The sequence below is a fragment of the Sinocyclocheilus anshuiensis genome, unplaced genomic scaffold (assembly GCF_001515605.1).
Source record: "Sinocyclocheilus anshuiensis isolate Anshui unplaced genomic scaffold, SAMN03320099.WGS_v1.1 scaffold1154, whole genome shotgun sequence".
NCBI classification, from domain to species: domain Eukaryota; kingdom Metazoa; phylum Chordata; class Actinopteri; order Cypriniformes; family Cyprinidae; genus Sinocyclocheilus; species Sinocyclocheilus anshuiensis.
The window spans coordinates 1,152,039-1,168,755 of NW_015542345.1; the positions used below are offsets into that span (position 1 = coordinate 1,152,039).

Consider the following 16,717-nt stretch of genomic DNA (forward strand, 5'->3'; position numbering starts at 1 on the left):
TTTTACAAGAATTTTAGTGAGTGCAGCTGTAGGTATCATCTTAACTTTTCCATTTTTTTATTTGAATTTTGTCTGAAAAAGACCAACTTTCTACATTAGTAAGAATGACTACTACTACCTACCTCAATATATTTAGATTTTATTTAGATTATTCATTTTTTATATTATTATTATATTAAATCCTAAAAAAAGTTTTTTTTCCCCGTTTATTCCTTTTATTTAAATTTTGTCTGGAAAAAATCATTTTATGAGTGAAAAAAGTGACCTGATCATCCTGTTATTCTCTATGCATACACACAAAAATGAACATGCTGTGCACAGTATACATACTAGATACTGCAGAAATAAGTATGTTTGAATGCTTCTTTCGCACACACAGACGAGTGGAAGGTAGGCTATGTAAGAATGCTTTGTTTAGACCCCTTCACACACACACTATTAATAACATGTAAGATTACTTGTCCCCTTTGTAGATGACCAGACTTAAATCATCACTCAGATTTATAGCTAACACTTTGTAATAGCTGTCATTCAAAATATTAAAAAATATTAAGTTCAAGTTAACTAATGTAGTTAACTAAAGTTGAGAAATGAAATCTTATTGTACAGTGTTACTGGAATGTCATGAAGTTTTAAACTACTGATCTGTATATAAGCTGAAGCATTGTGTTTTTTGTTGATTTTATTAATGATAAAGTTGACTAGACTTAATTTTATTTATTTTAAATAGACCTAGTACACTCAGATTTATTAGTAACACTTTATTTTATTTTGGAAGCAATTAATCGATTTTTACAGCTCTGTTAAACCTTATATCGTTATTTCATGTGCCATTAGAAATGTCATTAAACTTTGAATAAGCGGTCACCATATAAGCTGAAGTATAGTGTATTTTTAAGGATTTAGTAATAATAAAGTGACTCATTTATGGAATCTTATTGAAAGTCAGTGAGCTTTTAGTGTCTGTGCTTGTAGATATTACGCTTGTGTTTGAGCCCTGAAAGCAGAGCAGTTTTATTGTTCACCTTCTTCAGAATGCTTTGGGTCTAGCAGTTTGGCTTACACGATCAGTGCTGCTCTTCAGAGACTGAGATCTATTTCTATCGTGGGATAAACACCCATATCAGTTCTGCACAGAGTGCTTGTATGAGGACCAGATGTATTTTCTCTAATCAAATGTCAAGTGACACAATAGGCTTTGATATGGATTAAAGCATGTTAGTGGCTCAGGGGGTCATATTTATTTAAATAGCATCTCGGAGTGGGAGTAATGTTTGGGGTTCAGTTTTATTTTCCATTTTAGAGAGACTGAGTCCAGAACTGTCAAGGAGGGACTGATCCTAGACCAGCACTCCCATTCAGGAAAGCTCATGTTCAGTTTCCCAAAAAAATACATACGTCAGTTGAGGCGGGCAGAAAAAAGGATGAACATAGATTTAATTACTTTGTGATTATAAAGCCCATAATGCTTCATTACTGTGTGATGACATGTATATAATTCACAACATTTTGTGGGTTTTTGACATATAGCATCTACTACTTTCAGCTGTGGGCTGTATTTGACGCTATCATACTATTCTTAATTGTTTCTGCAATATGTGGTACATGTATTGTGCACAAAATGAAAATGTTCTGAATAATGTGTTGAATGAATATTGCCTCCCACAAATAAAAAAGCATATTTAAATATTGAAAAAATATATAATAAAAATAATTTAAATGAATATAGCACACTATAGTGAGTGCAGCTGTAGGTATCATCTTAACTTTTCCATTTTTTTATTTGAATTTTGTCTGAAAAAGACCAACTTTCTACATTAGTAAGAATGACTACTACTACCTACCTCAATATATTTAGATTTTATTTAGATTATTCATTTTTTATATTATTATTATATTAAATCCTAAAAAAAGTTTTTTTTCCCCGTTTATTCCTTTTATTTAAATTTTGTCTGGAAAAAATCATTTTATGAGTGAAAAAAGTGACCTGATCATCCTGTTATTCTCTATGCATACACACAAAAATGAACATGCTGTGCACAGTATACATACTAGATACTGCAGAAATAAGTATGTTTGAATGCTTCTTTGAACAGAGCCATGCATTTTGTAATGCGTATATGTTACAAATTATAATAAATTCATCTGAATGTGTAAATAAAAACCTTTTTGTAGTTTCCAAATTTATTAGCCATAACTACATTGTTTTTGGGTCGTTTTCTAGCTGCTAGCTCAACCACTGGGCCTGATCATCGAGCAGCAGAGAAGGATCCGACCAAAACGTCTAGTAAAAGTCCATCATCCTGGAGTATAGAGGAAGTGATGCAATTTGTGCGTGATGCTGATCCACAAGCACTGGGCCCACACGCAGAGCTCTTCAGGAAACACGTGAGATACGATTTTCTGGATTTCTCATGTTTTTTTGCACTTTTTCAGAACAAGATTTCAGAGTAGATTTTTTAACAGATTGATTGTTTTGCTTTTCCACAGGAGATTGATGGCAAGGCCTTGATGCTTTTACGGAGCGACATGATCATGAAGTACATGGGGCTGAAACTGGGTCCTGCTCTTAAACTTTGCCATCACATTGAGAGACTCAAACAGGCAAAATAGTAGCTGGATCCACTAGATGGCAACGGAGGAAAATGCATGTTCTCTACATTTCAGAGTCAAACCACAGACTTCACTCAAGATACATGGATATTTATTACCTGTGACATTGACGGTCAAAGGTCCAACATATTGACCTACTTAAGCTGTACTCATTCCTGCTGGTTCAAACGGTGGGGGAAAAAACTGACCAGCCAAATATTTTCATTTTTGTGGCAAATGCAAAAATTAACATCACCAGATTGACTTTTCAAAACTACCTAACTTTGCATGGACATTGTATACAACCATTGTGTACAAGAATGTTCACTGGCTCTCATCTAGGAAAAAAAATTCAGTGTAAAGCTGCAGCTACAGACCTCAGTATCTCAGCGATATGATGCTCTGCGTTTACAGACAATGGTAGAAAGCTGAATTCCAAAGGATTTCACTGTGTTGTTTATGTATTGTTTCTAGTACTGGACAAAATGTTCACTTTCCACTGTATTTCACACTTTGTTTACGTCTGATGAAGATGTATTTGAAATACACTATGGACATTGACTATGAAGGGTTTTGGTGCCAGTTAATCAAATTTCACCATTTGGCATAGTGTTTATTTAATTGGAGTTATTTTCAGTTGTTGTTGTTTTGTTTTTTTCTGTGACATGAATGGAAATACACAATCATATTTCAAAATGTTCTGCTGTTTCATAAAGTAACAGAGAAAAAAATTAAATAAAAATGTGATATTTAATTTGTGATAAACCAAAAATGGCTTTATGGTCTATAAAAGGCACCAATTTTAAAAGCACAAAATTTTACTTCTGACTGTTAGTGAAAACTTCATTACTATTGCTGTTTATCTCAAGATAATTACTCGGGACTCCTGTACAATACGTTTTCATTTATTCATATTTTGTTAAAACAGTCATAATGTCTTTTCCCTCTAAAAACTGACTATATTAATGTCCACACCAGCACTTCAGGTGACCCATGAAGTGGACATGTCACATGGTCCTGAAATTCAGAGGTTTATCTGCATGCTGAATGATGTACAGAGCATGCAGCAATCCCAGATATGTATGTGGTTCTTTTTATGTGTGTATTATACAAATGTGTATTTAGTTCAGTATTCTGTCCTTCAGTGCATTTTTTTTTTTATAGTTCGAAAGTGTCGCCTTTTTTGAGCGCATTGTGTCTGTTTATATCATTGATAATGGATTTTGTGACTTGGGGGATGGAGCTTTTTGTTATGATTCACATTTATATACATACATTTTTAGCTCCTTTTAGATACACTGTATTTACTTTGCTCTTATACTCAGGTTGAAATATTTTGTATTTACTTCTTTGAACACTTTTCTACTATTTGAATAAATAATTGCATTTATAAAGTTGTCATTTTCACTGTATTTTCAGTGGAAAGGTGCATTACCTCATTCATGGTTTTATTAAGCACATTCATCTTTCTTCTAGATGATATACAGTAGTCAACATTTGAAGTGGATCAAAAAAGTTCATCAAAGTTGTCCTAAGACAAGAATGCTTTAAGGTTTTAGGACAACTTCGGTTTTGATCCACTTCAAATGTTGACTAGTGTATATATATATATATATATATACATAATTTACCAATGTTGTATATATTATATTTCTGTTATTAATGAATGATATAATTATTGCATTTTAGTACCTTGAATTGGTAGCTATTGATTTCAGTTTAACTTAATTTAACTTTTGTATATTCTAACAGAATGTATATTCATTTATAATAATCAATATTAGGACTAAAGATGAATATAACTTGCCAAAATAAATAAATATCTGCAATCACAAAAACTAATGTGATTTAGCATGTGTTAAATTTGGAGTATTTTCAGGGCAGAAAATAAGCCAGATGCTGTTTTTTAAATGGAGGAGTGTCTCCATGCATGTTTTGTGACCTGTCCCTTTTGAAATATACATTTTTGTTATTTAAGATCTGTCTCTGTTGTTCACTACAAGGAGAGTGAGCTGTGGACAGTCTCCTAGAGCTGTCCTGTGGCACAGTATCATGGCTCCTGTCTGGTTTCATGGGTGAGTTTATCATGTAGTCCCATGAGAAACCTTTTCGTTTGTCACATAAAGGGGGAAGAACAGTCTCTGTGGGCGACACAATGACTTTGACTGTTTGAGTTGGGCACACAATCTTGCCATTGTAGTCCTCATACTTTGAATGTGTGATGTTGTTTCCATTGCCTTTATGTATTGTCCATGTGTTTAGTCCATTCTGAAGTCTACAATTGGAGCATACCACAGACAGATCCAGTGCTGAGTTTGGTGAAGCAGATAAAACATAGTCCCGCTTAGTTTGGGTTGACTTAAGTGAGAGGCCAAGCACCTCATCCTGAGAGACTGATGGTGTATGCGGAAATACAGGGCAGGCCGTGCTTCTGGTGCTTTTGTCAATCATAGAACCACTTTCAGAGGTCTTAGTAAAAGTTTTTGAGTCTAAGTCTAAACTCTGAGGAATTTGGATAGGGATAGGGATTGGTATGGGTAACGGCACTGGTAACGGGACCACAAATGGATAAGGGAACAACAAGGTTGCTGGTGGGATCAGTGAGGCCATTGGTGTGCTAGGGGGCTGAACAATTTCACGTGGCAAGAAGTTTGAAGGTAAAGGGATTGGTTGGTCTGGACCAGTCATCTGATACTCTGCTGAAGCACAATTGCTCAGAGATGGTCTTAGATCTTGCAAACATGTGGCAGTTCCATGGCTTTGAAACACTGGTGCTTCTGTGTGGTAAACCAAAGCTTCTGGTTGACTCAAAAGCAGGTTTTCAAGTAAAGTACTTATCTGAATATTGGCAAATGGACAAGAGCCTAAAGAAGGTGGAAGTTGGGAGTTTAAATGCCCATCCAGTACCAGTGGCATGGAGACTGTGCTTGAAGCAGGCAAGATCAAGGGAGACAACCCTGTCTCACCAAGTTGAGGTGGCAAACCCCCAGCAAACTGAAGATTAACAGGAAGTACAACGGGCCTATTTTCAAGAAAGACTGACTGCAAAAAAGATGTGGCCACTTTGAGAGCAAGATTCACTGAGTGTTCATTAGAAGGATTAAATTCAGGTGAAGTTTTTCTTGTTTGTTCTTTGGAATAGAGATTAGAACAGCCTGATCCATTGCCATCTGGCATTTCTGTGTTGGTCTGATGTTTTATTACCTCTTTTGTTTGGTCTGCCATTGTAGACCCTTAACCTGAGGGTTCCACTCAAAAAGATGCCAAACTTCAGAACAGTCCTTATGGTGGGGCTCTATGTGTTCCTGGTTTGAAAAAAGAGGTATTTGACATCAAAATAATGTTTTGTGTTCCTTGTTAATGAATGACGTCAACAAGTTATTGCAAATATGATATGTCCAAGCACAATATAAACAGCAATATAATTTATAGATTCTGCTTCTGATTTACAAGGAATCTCAGAGACAACAAAGTACTTTACTTTGTTGAGTGAAAAATGTCTCCAAGATATTGTCTACCTTACTAAGTCACCCTGAGGTCTAGCAAGGTTAATCCATAATAAATAGCAAATCCATTTAGGACACACGAAAAGCATAAACATTTCATGCATCCATCTTACTCAGAAACAACTGGTGGTCATTATACCTACAGACAAACATATTATAAAGGTGAGTTTGAGAATCAGGGAACAAATTTATTGGAAAAAGAAGCCATCAATTGATGCTTCCAGAGGATTTTGGGATAGTTTAATTTTGTCATTTATTCAGATTAAGTGGTTATTTACAGATAATCTTCACCTCCAGCGAGCTGCTGAGTCAGCTGAACTCAACTCACTCTTGAACTAAAGGTTCAGATCATCAGATGGGTTTGAAGAAAGTTAAGGGTGAGTAAATCAGTACATTTTCATTTCTGTCTGAACTATTCCTTTAAAGGCAGCTCTGTGGATCCGGAAAGATTTCACAACCCTGACCACAAATACTCTTAACAACAGTGCAATAAATTCTGTGCAACTGCAACCTTGATACATGGCTTTGAACTTTTATTAACAAAATAAATAAGGATATGTTTTACTCGTGTTTAACACAAATGAATAGCCTATGGATTTCCCCTCAGGCTTCCTTAAAACGTTCGTAGTTTGTGGTTTATTATCTTATTAAAACACATCAGCCATAAAATAGTACAATGGCAAATTCGCATATATTAAACATCTAGGCTACCTTGCATTGACAAAATGAATAAGATGGATATAGCCGTTGTAACCCAAATAAATAAGATCTTTTCCCTTATTTAAAACGAATGCTTAGTTTGTGGTTCATTGTTATTTTTTTAATGAAAACCCAGCAACAAAGACACTCACTTATAGGCTATTAAACGAATAAATGATAGTTTTATTAACAAAAGTTGCGCTTTGGATCCACCATCATATAGTGTCAGTCTTCTCGCATCACTCTTGTCACGTGACCCCCCCGTTTTATTTCTCAGCCCCCCCAGCTCAAAATACGTTCCCGCGGCTATGGATAAGTATCGCTTTTTATTTCTCCTCTTTCCTATTACTTGTTTCACTTCTGTTTCAGCTTTTATAACCATTTCTTACTATGTGTAAGTAAGTTGTTGTTTTTTAGCATGTAAGTTTGGCAGTGTTATTTTTTTAGGACTACTGATAAACTACTGTCATTTGATTTGTATTATTTGTATTTGTTAGTTATTTGAATTTTATTTAAATTATGTCTGAATTTATTATGTCTGTATAGGTCTTTTATTAAGTTTTTAGTTTTATTTAATTTGAGTTATTTTAATACTTCAACAAACTAAATGGAAATGAAATAATATATATATATTGAATTTATAAATGTGTATGTCTAGATATATATTTATGTATGTGTGTATGGTTGTACATACACATCTATGTAGTTGTTTTTTTGGTGTTTGGCTTAGTGTTATGTTAGAATCATTATTATACTCTTATACCTTTTGTTCTTTAATATTTTGAATTGTTTTTAGCTTTATTTTTTGTTTTTCATTTAAATGTTGTTTTTAAATTTTGTTGTATGCATTTGTCATTTTTATTTAATTTCTTTATTTTTAAAATGTGTATAAGTAGTATTTATAAAGTTTTAGCTTTTAGTTTTGGATCTGTTTTTAGTTGTTTTAATACTACAATTGATTGCTTCTGTTGTCCTCATTTGTAAGTCGCTTTGGATAAAAGGGTCTGCTAAATGACTAAATAAATAAAATAAATAAATAAATGTTCCTGTTTGAGCATAAACAACATCTGCAAAGTTCAATGTAAAGGGAGATGTTTTCTTTTACAGAATTAGCTTTTTAAGGCCTACAACAAACAGCTGGTAGGGACTACAAAAAGCTTCTGCCTTAGTTTGTGATATCATGAACCCTCAAATTTAAATTTTAAAATGCTGTGTAGCCTCCTGACTTATGACTGATCTCTGTGTGAATGTCCACAAAACTGGACTTTCTGAGTGTATATGAGTGGCAGGCTATTTTAGAAAGGAACATGTCAAAGATGAAAAAGAGGAATTAGAGTAATAATCAATCATTTATTGATATTGTTGAATAATATGTAATCATGTAATCTATAAAAAAAAGTAACTGTTGTCTGATTACTAGTATTTTAAAATGTACTCCAATTACAGGCTACTTAATTTGTGGAATCTGATTATGTAGCCTAATCCAAATTAGGATAGGACTAGGCCTACTTGTAATCAGTTAGCTCTGCTTACTCTTGTGTCATTATCGAGACTGAATCTACAGTGAGACTCCCAGAAGGAGCCACAGAAGGCTCTTTTATAACCATTAAACATTTATTTTGTAATTATTTATACAAATTATTAATACTTAGTACCGCCTCAACACCACGACTGAATCTACAGAGCGACCGACGTCATTCCATTTTTTAGCGAATCACAAACATACAGTGCAAACAATGTAGTCTTATTACCAAATGAACAATTTTAACGATACATTCCCGTTTAGTGAGTCAAAAAACATACCGCACTGAATCAAAGACATTTATTTATTTTTTCAGGTTTTTAGTAAATCGCTTTCGAATAAACTTTATTTAAGTGAAGTTTCGCAGGCGAAATCCGGACATGTTCCGCCTTCTAAATTTCGCTATACATCAACCTTAAAACTGAAGGCTGACGGTGTGTCAATACCTCATTGAAAGCGCTACAAGAGGAGGCTATTTCTCGATTAACTCCACGAAATCGCTTCACCCTTCTGTCAAAGCCGCTTAACCTTCTATGTAAATCTCCTCCTGGTCTACCTGTAGCTTCACTGTGCAGCTGGAGAAACAGGTGCCACAAATAGTTAAAAAGACCAGCACAAGATGCGCCTTAAACGTTCAATGATTCTATGTATGAAGGAAAATGCATAGGCCTACTTGAGACATTATCATTTAGCGTTTCTGTGAAAAATATGTTTCATGGAGAATAGCCTCCTCTTGTGGCGTTCTCCGAAATTTCAATCAGGTCTTAGTCCATAGAACAAAAAGTTTCAACCATTATATTTTGTTATGGTTCAGAATGAGTAAACATTCTCATTTTCCTTTGTATAAGTACACAACTAGAGAGGTTGATTTTGTGCGTAACCGGCTGTTCTATTTTACAATTTCTCAGGGCTTTATAAGTGGAGGCTCAAATTGACTCGCAGGCTATTTGTTATGTAATACATTTATGTTAAATTCATTGTGACTGCTAAGTATCACGTTATAACTCACGTCGGAATATTTTAACTAACTGTATAGCCTACATACATTTTGTGATATTGCTATAACTTGGTATTTATGACACAACAATATGTAGGCCCACCTGTCACTGAAAAAGACAACAATTCCAAAAAAGTGCTTTATCTTAACTTATTCTACAAGCTGTGTAAGAGGTTTAAATTTTTACATGCATGAAATTCTCTCGAGTCGAGTGCTCATACAGTAAACATGTAAATCATACTTCAGGCATCCGGTTATTTTTCAATGCAGTCACATTTATTGGCTTTCTCTATGCACAGTTACTAAGCAGTCACTTGAGCTGGCAAGAAATGGTTAAAATTTACAATGAAATTCCCACAATGTTTACTAAAAAATAAATACAGGTCTGAGAGGACTGAGAGAGTCGCACAGCTCAAAAATATACAAAGGCTTGGAATTAATGTAAACTTTTAAAACATTTTAAAAAATGAAACAGTGCCTTTTCTCTTTTTTCACTTTAAAAAGATCATTTGTACATGTTTATACAAAAATACAAAATGGATTCAAATCTCTTGAAGTGAAGCATGTATACAGAATGAGATTTGCTTCCTGCTTATTGTAACAATGAGATGCATCTTATCATTAGACATTTTCACTTTAACCCTCATTTTTTATTTCTTCAATTAATTTTTTATACTTTTTTTCACACCAATACACATTTAAAACCCTTTGTCAAAAAAAGAAGAAAAAAAGACTGCTTCTCTATTAATGCAGAGAAAATCTGCAAAAGGTGTCTAGAAAAATGAAAATCAGAGAAATTGTCTAAGATGGATTATGATGATAAAAGAAAACCAATAAAATAACTCTATTCTGTAGTGTCTTTTTGTTTCCTGTTACACTTTTGTTCTTTATTGATATGATAATTTTCGTATAGTAACTTGTGCCAGTTTAAAACAGTCCAAAGCTGTATTTGAGGTAAAATAACTATGATACAGATAACTTTGTGATTTCCCTTCATTGTTTTCTTTAATCTTTTGCAAATAAGGCCTAAACTGACTGGTTAGCTTCACTACAGTACAGGTGACTAGGTTGATACTTCAAATGTGGCTACTGTTGTGAAAATAGAAACAAAAGACAATCATTGCTACATATCTGAATTTTTGAGTTGTCACGAGTGTTGTTTTCATGACTGCAATTGCATCACAAGCACAGAGAGAAAAGTATGAAAAGAAAACTGATGATATCAATGACATTTTCCCCTTAATGGCAACAATGACAGAATATGGCCTGGGTATAGAATTCAAAGCACCAAAACGTCGTTTAAGCTTATTTGTTGAGAATGCAAGTTTACAGCTAATTTAGAAATGTTTACAAGTTCTGTATCTTCATCATTGGCTGATGCACCCCTGATATGAAATATGTTTTTCTTATTTTATTTAAATAAAGCTTTATAATTATTCTTTTCCAAATTTATTAACAAAATAATTCTCTGGATAAAATATCCCATAATTAAAAATACTTTTTTTCTATGAAATGTTGCAATCTAAAAGAAGATTTCATAGATTTAGTTCTAGTACATGTACACAAAGGAGAAAAAAAGTAGTCTGTACTTCCAAAATTCTGTAGTTATAAAGCAAAGCTAATTGCGACAACCATTAGACAGGGTTGTATTAAAAGAGAAATAAGACGTGGCACACTGCAGCTCCTATTTTATGAGAAAATATCTGTTAGTTCTGTCTCAGTGTCTCAGAATATCCTGGAAGGTTTCTCTACCGGTATAAAAAAAAAATCCAATTCTCAAACGTCTTGGACAGTACACGACAAATCAATGACAGTTCAGAATAAAGGCTGAAATATTATGTCAATCATCTATAAATATACAGATGAGCAATGAATCACTGCTGCTTTCTCACAGTCATTTTATCTATATCCCAGAGATTGAGATATAAATCAGTATGACATTACATTAATCCCTAAATATAATTCTATCATCATTTAAACAAAATGGCCCCATATTTATGCCTCAGTCTGTTCTTTCAAAACTCAGCTGTACACAAATAGTGCTTCATTAGATTAGATTGTCCAGTTTCTCCACTTACAGGAAAGAGCTCAAACTGTGTATACAGTGATGTAAAACTGCACATTTCAACAAATCCCACACATTTTGTACATTTACTGAACAGAGCACATACTCAACAAATTCAAGTGAAGGTGGAAATACATTTTACGTGGAGATGTGACATGTTCTGGTGTTTTATTGCATGCTGTACAAAGGATGAAGAAACTGAATTATGACCAGAGTGAAAGAGCGTTCTTCAGAGACGGATGACCAAAAATCGATCTTTTCACAGCATGTCACCTTCCCTTCAGTGGCACAGTGTAGGCTTGACAAATCTAGCTAATTCCTATGAGTTTTGAACTCAGAGAAGACCTCCAACTCTGAGGAGTTTCACTTTAAAAGTGAATCCATTCTTCTTCAAATGAACAGTACACTTGATTTTAAGGGTATTCACAGAATACATTGAGATTGAGGTCCTCATTTCTTCTGCAGTCACAAAAATCTTCCATGTTGGTTGGTTAAGTAAATATACATGATGACACCTGAAAATTGTGACAAAAATACACAACCCAATTTGGGTCTTTGAAGAAAAGGCAAACTAAACACGGGTAAAAAGGATTAAATTAGTTTTCGTAACAGTTGTTGGAATGCTGTTTGACAGTTTGAGATTCAGACAGCATGAAGATTCTGAAAAACACACATACTGTACGTTCCATTACATTTCACTAAACTAAAACGGGATAATTTTGTCCGCTTGCCTTGTTAACAGTACATCCAGGTTGTATATTTCAAGGTATAATTACCCAAATGAAGTGCAAAAGAACTGATGGTTTTGCAAACCAGTCTACTAGAACCATGTTCATAACAGTTCTAGCTTTCTTTTTCTCAGAAATCTTTCCCCTTGCACACTCTGCTAAGAATGGCCATGGTGCGATTGTCCTTAGAGAAGCATCCACATATTTGTGTAAATTTGTGATGGATGATGGAAATAGAATTTTCTATATTAAAAAGTTGCCTTTCAATACCTTGTTGAAGAACTAATTTCACCTTCTCATTTTGTGAGCATAAAAGTGTGGGATTATGATGAAAATCATAGCTCTCAATGATAAAAGGTAATACAAAAGGAGATTAAAGAAATCAATGTTTTTTCAAATCACAAACATCAGGGGTTAAAACTAAGATAGATCATAATGTATACAGCACTCTCATACAGTTCAAATAGAATGTTTTTGTATTATAAAAGATTTATCATTTTGCTAAGTGGTTAAAAAAAATGATTATACCACTAAGAGGAGCGATCATCGTGTGGACTTCCATCTGAGTTCTCAGTCTCTCCCTCTGATATGGCCTGCATTGGGGCAGTGTACAGCCGACTCCGCGTGCTATAGCGACTGCTGTTTGCCGCAGGTGGAATTCTGGAACGTCCCTGTCTGGAGGCAGCTGACATGGCAAGTGTTTTTGGGGAGAATCCTTCACTGTTGGCCTTAGGGAATTGGCTTGGAAGTGGATCTCCACTGCTAGTGGACTCCTGGAGGGGTAAGGGGGGCTCCTCTGTTTGCCTTGCAGCCTCTAATAGCAGCTCTTCTTGAGTCTTGGGTGTGATGGGGCTCTTGAGGATCTCCGTAGCAGACATGCGGTAACTTGAGTCTGAGCGACTACCCTTCTTTAGCAGCAGGAGTTTGAACTCCTCCCTGGATGTACTGGACTTTTTGGCACTCCTGTAGATGGGTCCTGAGGCTCGCTGAGAGCTGTTTGAAGGGACTGAGGCAGCAGAGGTGACCGGGCATACAGTAGGATTGCTGACTGGGGCGGTTGCAGGTGCTACTCCAGGCCGACTTTTTCCACTCATCTCCCCCGAGTCTTTACGTCCCAGCACTTTCCTTTTAGATCTGCAATCATTTGGTTGACAATCATTTGGTGTATTTCGGTCACATAAAAATTTCAATGATTGCATGAAATATCATCCAATGTCACATCATAAGACACATAAAACATGAGAAACAAGACACAAAATGTGGCACTTGAATGTGAAACAGTCATGCTTACCTGTGTATCATGGCAAACAGATCTTCAGTTGTGCGTAGTTTGTTGGGGGATGGGAAAACATTATCATCATCAGGTTTAGAGTCATCAGTCAAAGGAGAGGTTGAATTGTCACTGGGAGTTGATTCTGTCAACATGCAAAGCATTCATACATCAAGCTCAATTAGCTCTTGAAATAAAGTTATGCATTCAACAGCTTGAATGTGAAATCAGTCTACACTCTTAAAAATAAAGGTGCTTCAAAAGGTTCTTCAAGCGATGCCATAGAAGAACCATTTTTGGTTCCACAAAGAAACATTCAGCCATCTCTTTCTTACCTTTTTGTAATCTGAAGAACCTTATTTCGCCACAAAGAACCTTTTGTGAAACAGAAAGGTTCTTCAGATGTTAAAGGTTCTTTATGGAACCATTTAGACAAAAAGGTTCTTCTATGGCATCGTGAAGCACCTTTATTTTTAAGAGTGTAGTAAAAAAATCATGTTGAGGCTGACCAATATGTCAGTTTTACTGACTGATCTGCTCCTATAGTTCCTATAGTATAGTTGGAATAGTGGCCGCTAGAGGTGAAATAAAAACAATCACCAACTCTGCATGGTGTCATGTGACTATGTTATGCACAGGATTGGGGAGTAATGAATACATGTAATGTCGTTACATATTTAAAACAAAATATGAGTAACTGTATTATGTTATAGTTACATTTTAAGTGATTACTTTGAAATTAAATTAATTTATTTAATTTAATATTAAAGTAAAATGTTTGTCTGTACAAGTTATTGTTTTTCTATATTTATAACATATGGTTGTCATGACTGCTAAGGTGAGGAGCGAGGAGACGTAGGAGTTACACCACATAAGAGTCTTTAATAAATGAAATCACAGGAAAAACTGGGCACGCAGGAGACACACATAGCACCAATTGACTTATAACACCGGACAGGAAACAAGAGGCAGAACACACATTAAATTCTGAACTAAACTAGGGAATTAATGAGACACACCTGAGATCAATCAAACACAATCGGAACAGTAACAGGAAGATAACCAAATAAGGGCATGTCACACACGAGGGAATACTAGGTCAATGGGAGCACATGGGGAGCAAAACACACACAGACAGTCCATATTTCTGACATATTGTCCCCCTCCCGGAAGGCGCGTCCTCGTGCTGAAGAAAAAACAGAAGGAGGGACGGGTGGGAACTTGGGAGGAGGCTCAGGAGGAGGATGGACACCTGGGAGGGGGCCGGCAGACAGAGTCCAGGGAGGTGACGATGGAGGGAGGAGCCAAGGAGGAAACAGGAGGAGCCAGGGCGGATCAGACGGAGGGAGGAGCCAGGGAGACGACAGGAGGGACTGGGAGCATGCAGCACCAGGTGGGACCCACGGTGGAGCCGACGGAGGGAAGAGTCATTGTGGAGGAAGGGCTGACGACTCCAGGGGGTCGACCAACGGCGGCGGAGCAGGTGGCGGAGGAGGCGGAGACGGAGAGCCGATGAGCTAGGGTGACGAGGAGGATCTGGAGGGCCGAGGTGGAACTGATGGCTCTGGCGATCGATGTGGAGACAGGGATCCAGAAGGCCACGGTGGAGCCGGAGCGACAGAGGACCAAGGTGGAGCCGAAAGGAAAGAAGGAGGAGCCTGACGGAGCCGGAGGGATGGAGGGACGAGGTGCAGTCGGAGGAGTGGAGTCCCGAGGCGACGGATGGTCGACGACAGACCAAGGCGGAGCCGGAGGGATGAGGGAGCCCGGTGGAGCCAGTAGACTGATGGGCCATGGCGGAGAGGAGGGAGCTAGGAGCCACGGTGGAGCCGACGGGTCGACGGGCCGACGGGCCGAGGCGGAGTCCGGGATTCAGAGGCTGGAGGGGGGGGCCGCGGAGCTCGCACCGTACCAATGGTGGGCTGAGGGCGAGCAGAGGGGCTGTCAGACGACAGCGGTGGAGGAGGCAGGAGCGGGAGGGTGGGCGTGCATTTCTGAGCCTCCGGGCTCTCAGGGCTGCCCTTGGGAACAGAAGCCCTCTCCAGGCTGGATTCGGGAACAGAAGCCCTCTCTGGGCTGGACGGGGAAACAGGAGCCCCATCTGGACTGGACGGGGGAACAGGGCTAAACTCAGGAACGGGAGGGACAGAGGTCACAGACGGAGGAGGGAGGAGAGGGGGCAGGTCGGTATACAAGTCAATAAGGTCTCCTTCCTCTTTCCATTTACCCAGATCCATTCTCAGCTCACCCTCAGCCACAGTGCAGGGGGCGGAGCTCCTCTCTGTGCTCTCTCTGTCCACGGCTTTCTACCTCATGGCGGGAGTTGTAGCCAGCTCTCACACCTGGTCTGATGATCCGTGAGGCTCTGGCTCCATGGCGATCCTCAGCTCTGTCGCACTCCTAGGCGATGGCTCGTCGGTCGCGGCGGACTCTGGCTCTCCGTCAGTGGTGGGCTCAGGCTCTTGCTCCGCGCAGTGGGGTGATGGTGGGCTGGGCTCTGGGTCTGGCTGTGTTCTGGATCAGGGGAAGACGCTCTCCAGACACCGGATGATTGCCTCCCTCCAGCACAGTCTGGTGGTGTCTGGGAGGTCGACGGGGCGGTGGTAGTTAGCCCCGATCCAGAACAGTGAGTTCAGTGCAGCGTCGTCAAATGCCGTTAGAACGGCAAGCTGGCTGAACTCAACCGCATACTCCAGGAGGGGAAGGTCCTTACGGGCAAGGGAGGTAAATATTGAGGCGAGGGGATCCATGGGGGAAACACAGGAAACAAAAAAAACACTGTACAAAACACGGAAACAAAATGGAGGGGAAACACGCCACTAAACTTCTTTGTAGGTCCGGTGGTCTGTCACGACTGCTACGGTGAGGAGCGAGGAGACGTAGGAGTTACACCACACAGTCTTTAATAATCCAAATCACAGGGAAAAAAGGGCACGCAGGAGACACACATAGCACCAATTGACGTATAACACCGGACCGGAAACAAGAGGCAGAACACACTTTAAATACTGAACTAAACGAGGGAATTAATGAGACACACCTAAGATCAATCAAACACAATCGGAACAGGAACAGGAAGATAACCAAATAAGGGCATGGCACACACGAGGGAAAATTAGGTAAATGGGAGCACATGGGGAGCAAAACACACACAGACAGTCCATATTCCTGACAATGGTATAGTTAAAGAAATAGTTAATCCAAAAATGAAAATTTTGTAATCATTTACTCACCCTCATGTTGTTCCAAACATGTATAAGTTTCATTCTTATGTTGAACACAAAAATATATATTTTGAAGAACCAAACAGTTGTTGGTCCCCATTGACTTCCATAGGG

At 37.8% G+C, this 16,717-nt stretch overlaps 2 protein-coding genes across 9 annotated transcripts in view; one reads left to right on the forward strand and one right to left on the reverse strand.

Annotated features, from left to right (window-relative positions):
* Positions 1-2,991, forward strand: part of scml2 (Scm polycomb group protein like 2) — a 26,212-nt gene extending 23,221 nt beyond the window's left edge. The window contains exons 13-15 of the mRNA XM_016489962.1: positions 367-399; positions 2,225-2,388; positions 2,491-2,991. Of these exons, the coding sequence (XP_016345448.1) occupies positions 367-399; positions 2,225-2,388; positions 2,491-2,613 (320 nt within the window). The 3' untranslated portion in view covers positions 2,614-2,991. The remainder of the gene's footprint in view (positions 1-366; positions 400-2,224; positions 2,389-2,490) is intronic.
* A 7,817-nt stretch (positions 2,992-10,808) lies between these two features.
* The window catches only part of nhsb (Nance-Horan syndrome b (congenital cataracts and dental anomalies)), a 15,570-nt gene continuing 9,661 nt past the window's right edge, over positions 10,809-16,717 (reverse strand). For all 8 annotated transcript variants that reach the window (XM_016489834.1, XM_016489835.1, XM_016489832.1 and 5 more), the window contains 2 exons: positions 13,401-13,524; positions 10,809-13,243 (listed from right to left, as the gene is read on the reverse strand). In XM_016489834.1, coding sequence (XP_016345320.1) covers positions 12,640-13,243; positions 13,401-13,524 — 728 coding nt within the window. In that variant the 3' untranslated portion in view covers positions 10,809-12,639. The remainder of the gene's footprint in view (positions 13,244-13,400; positions 13,525-16,717) is intronic.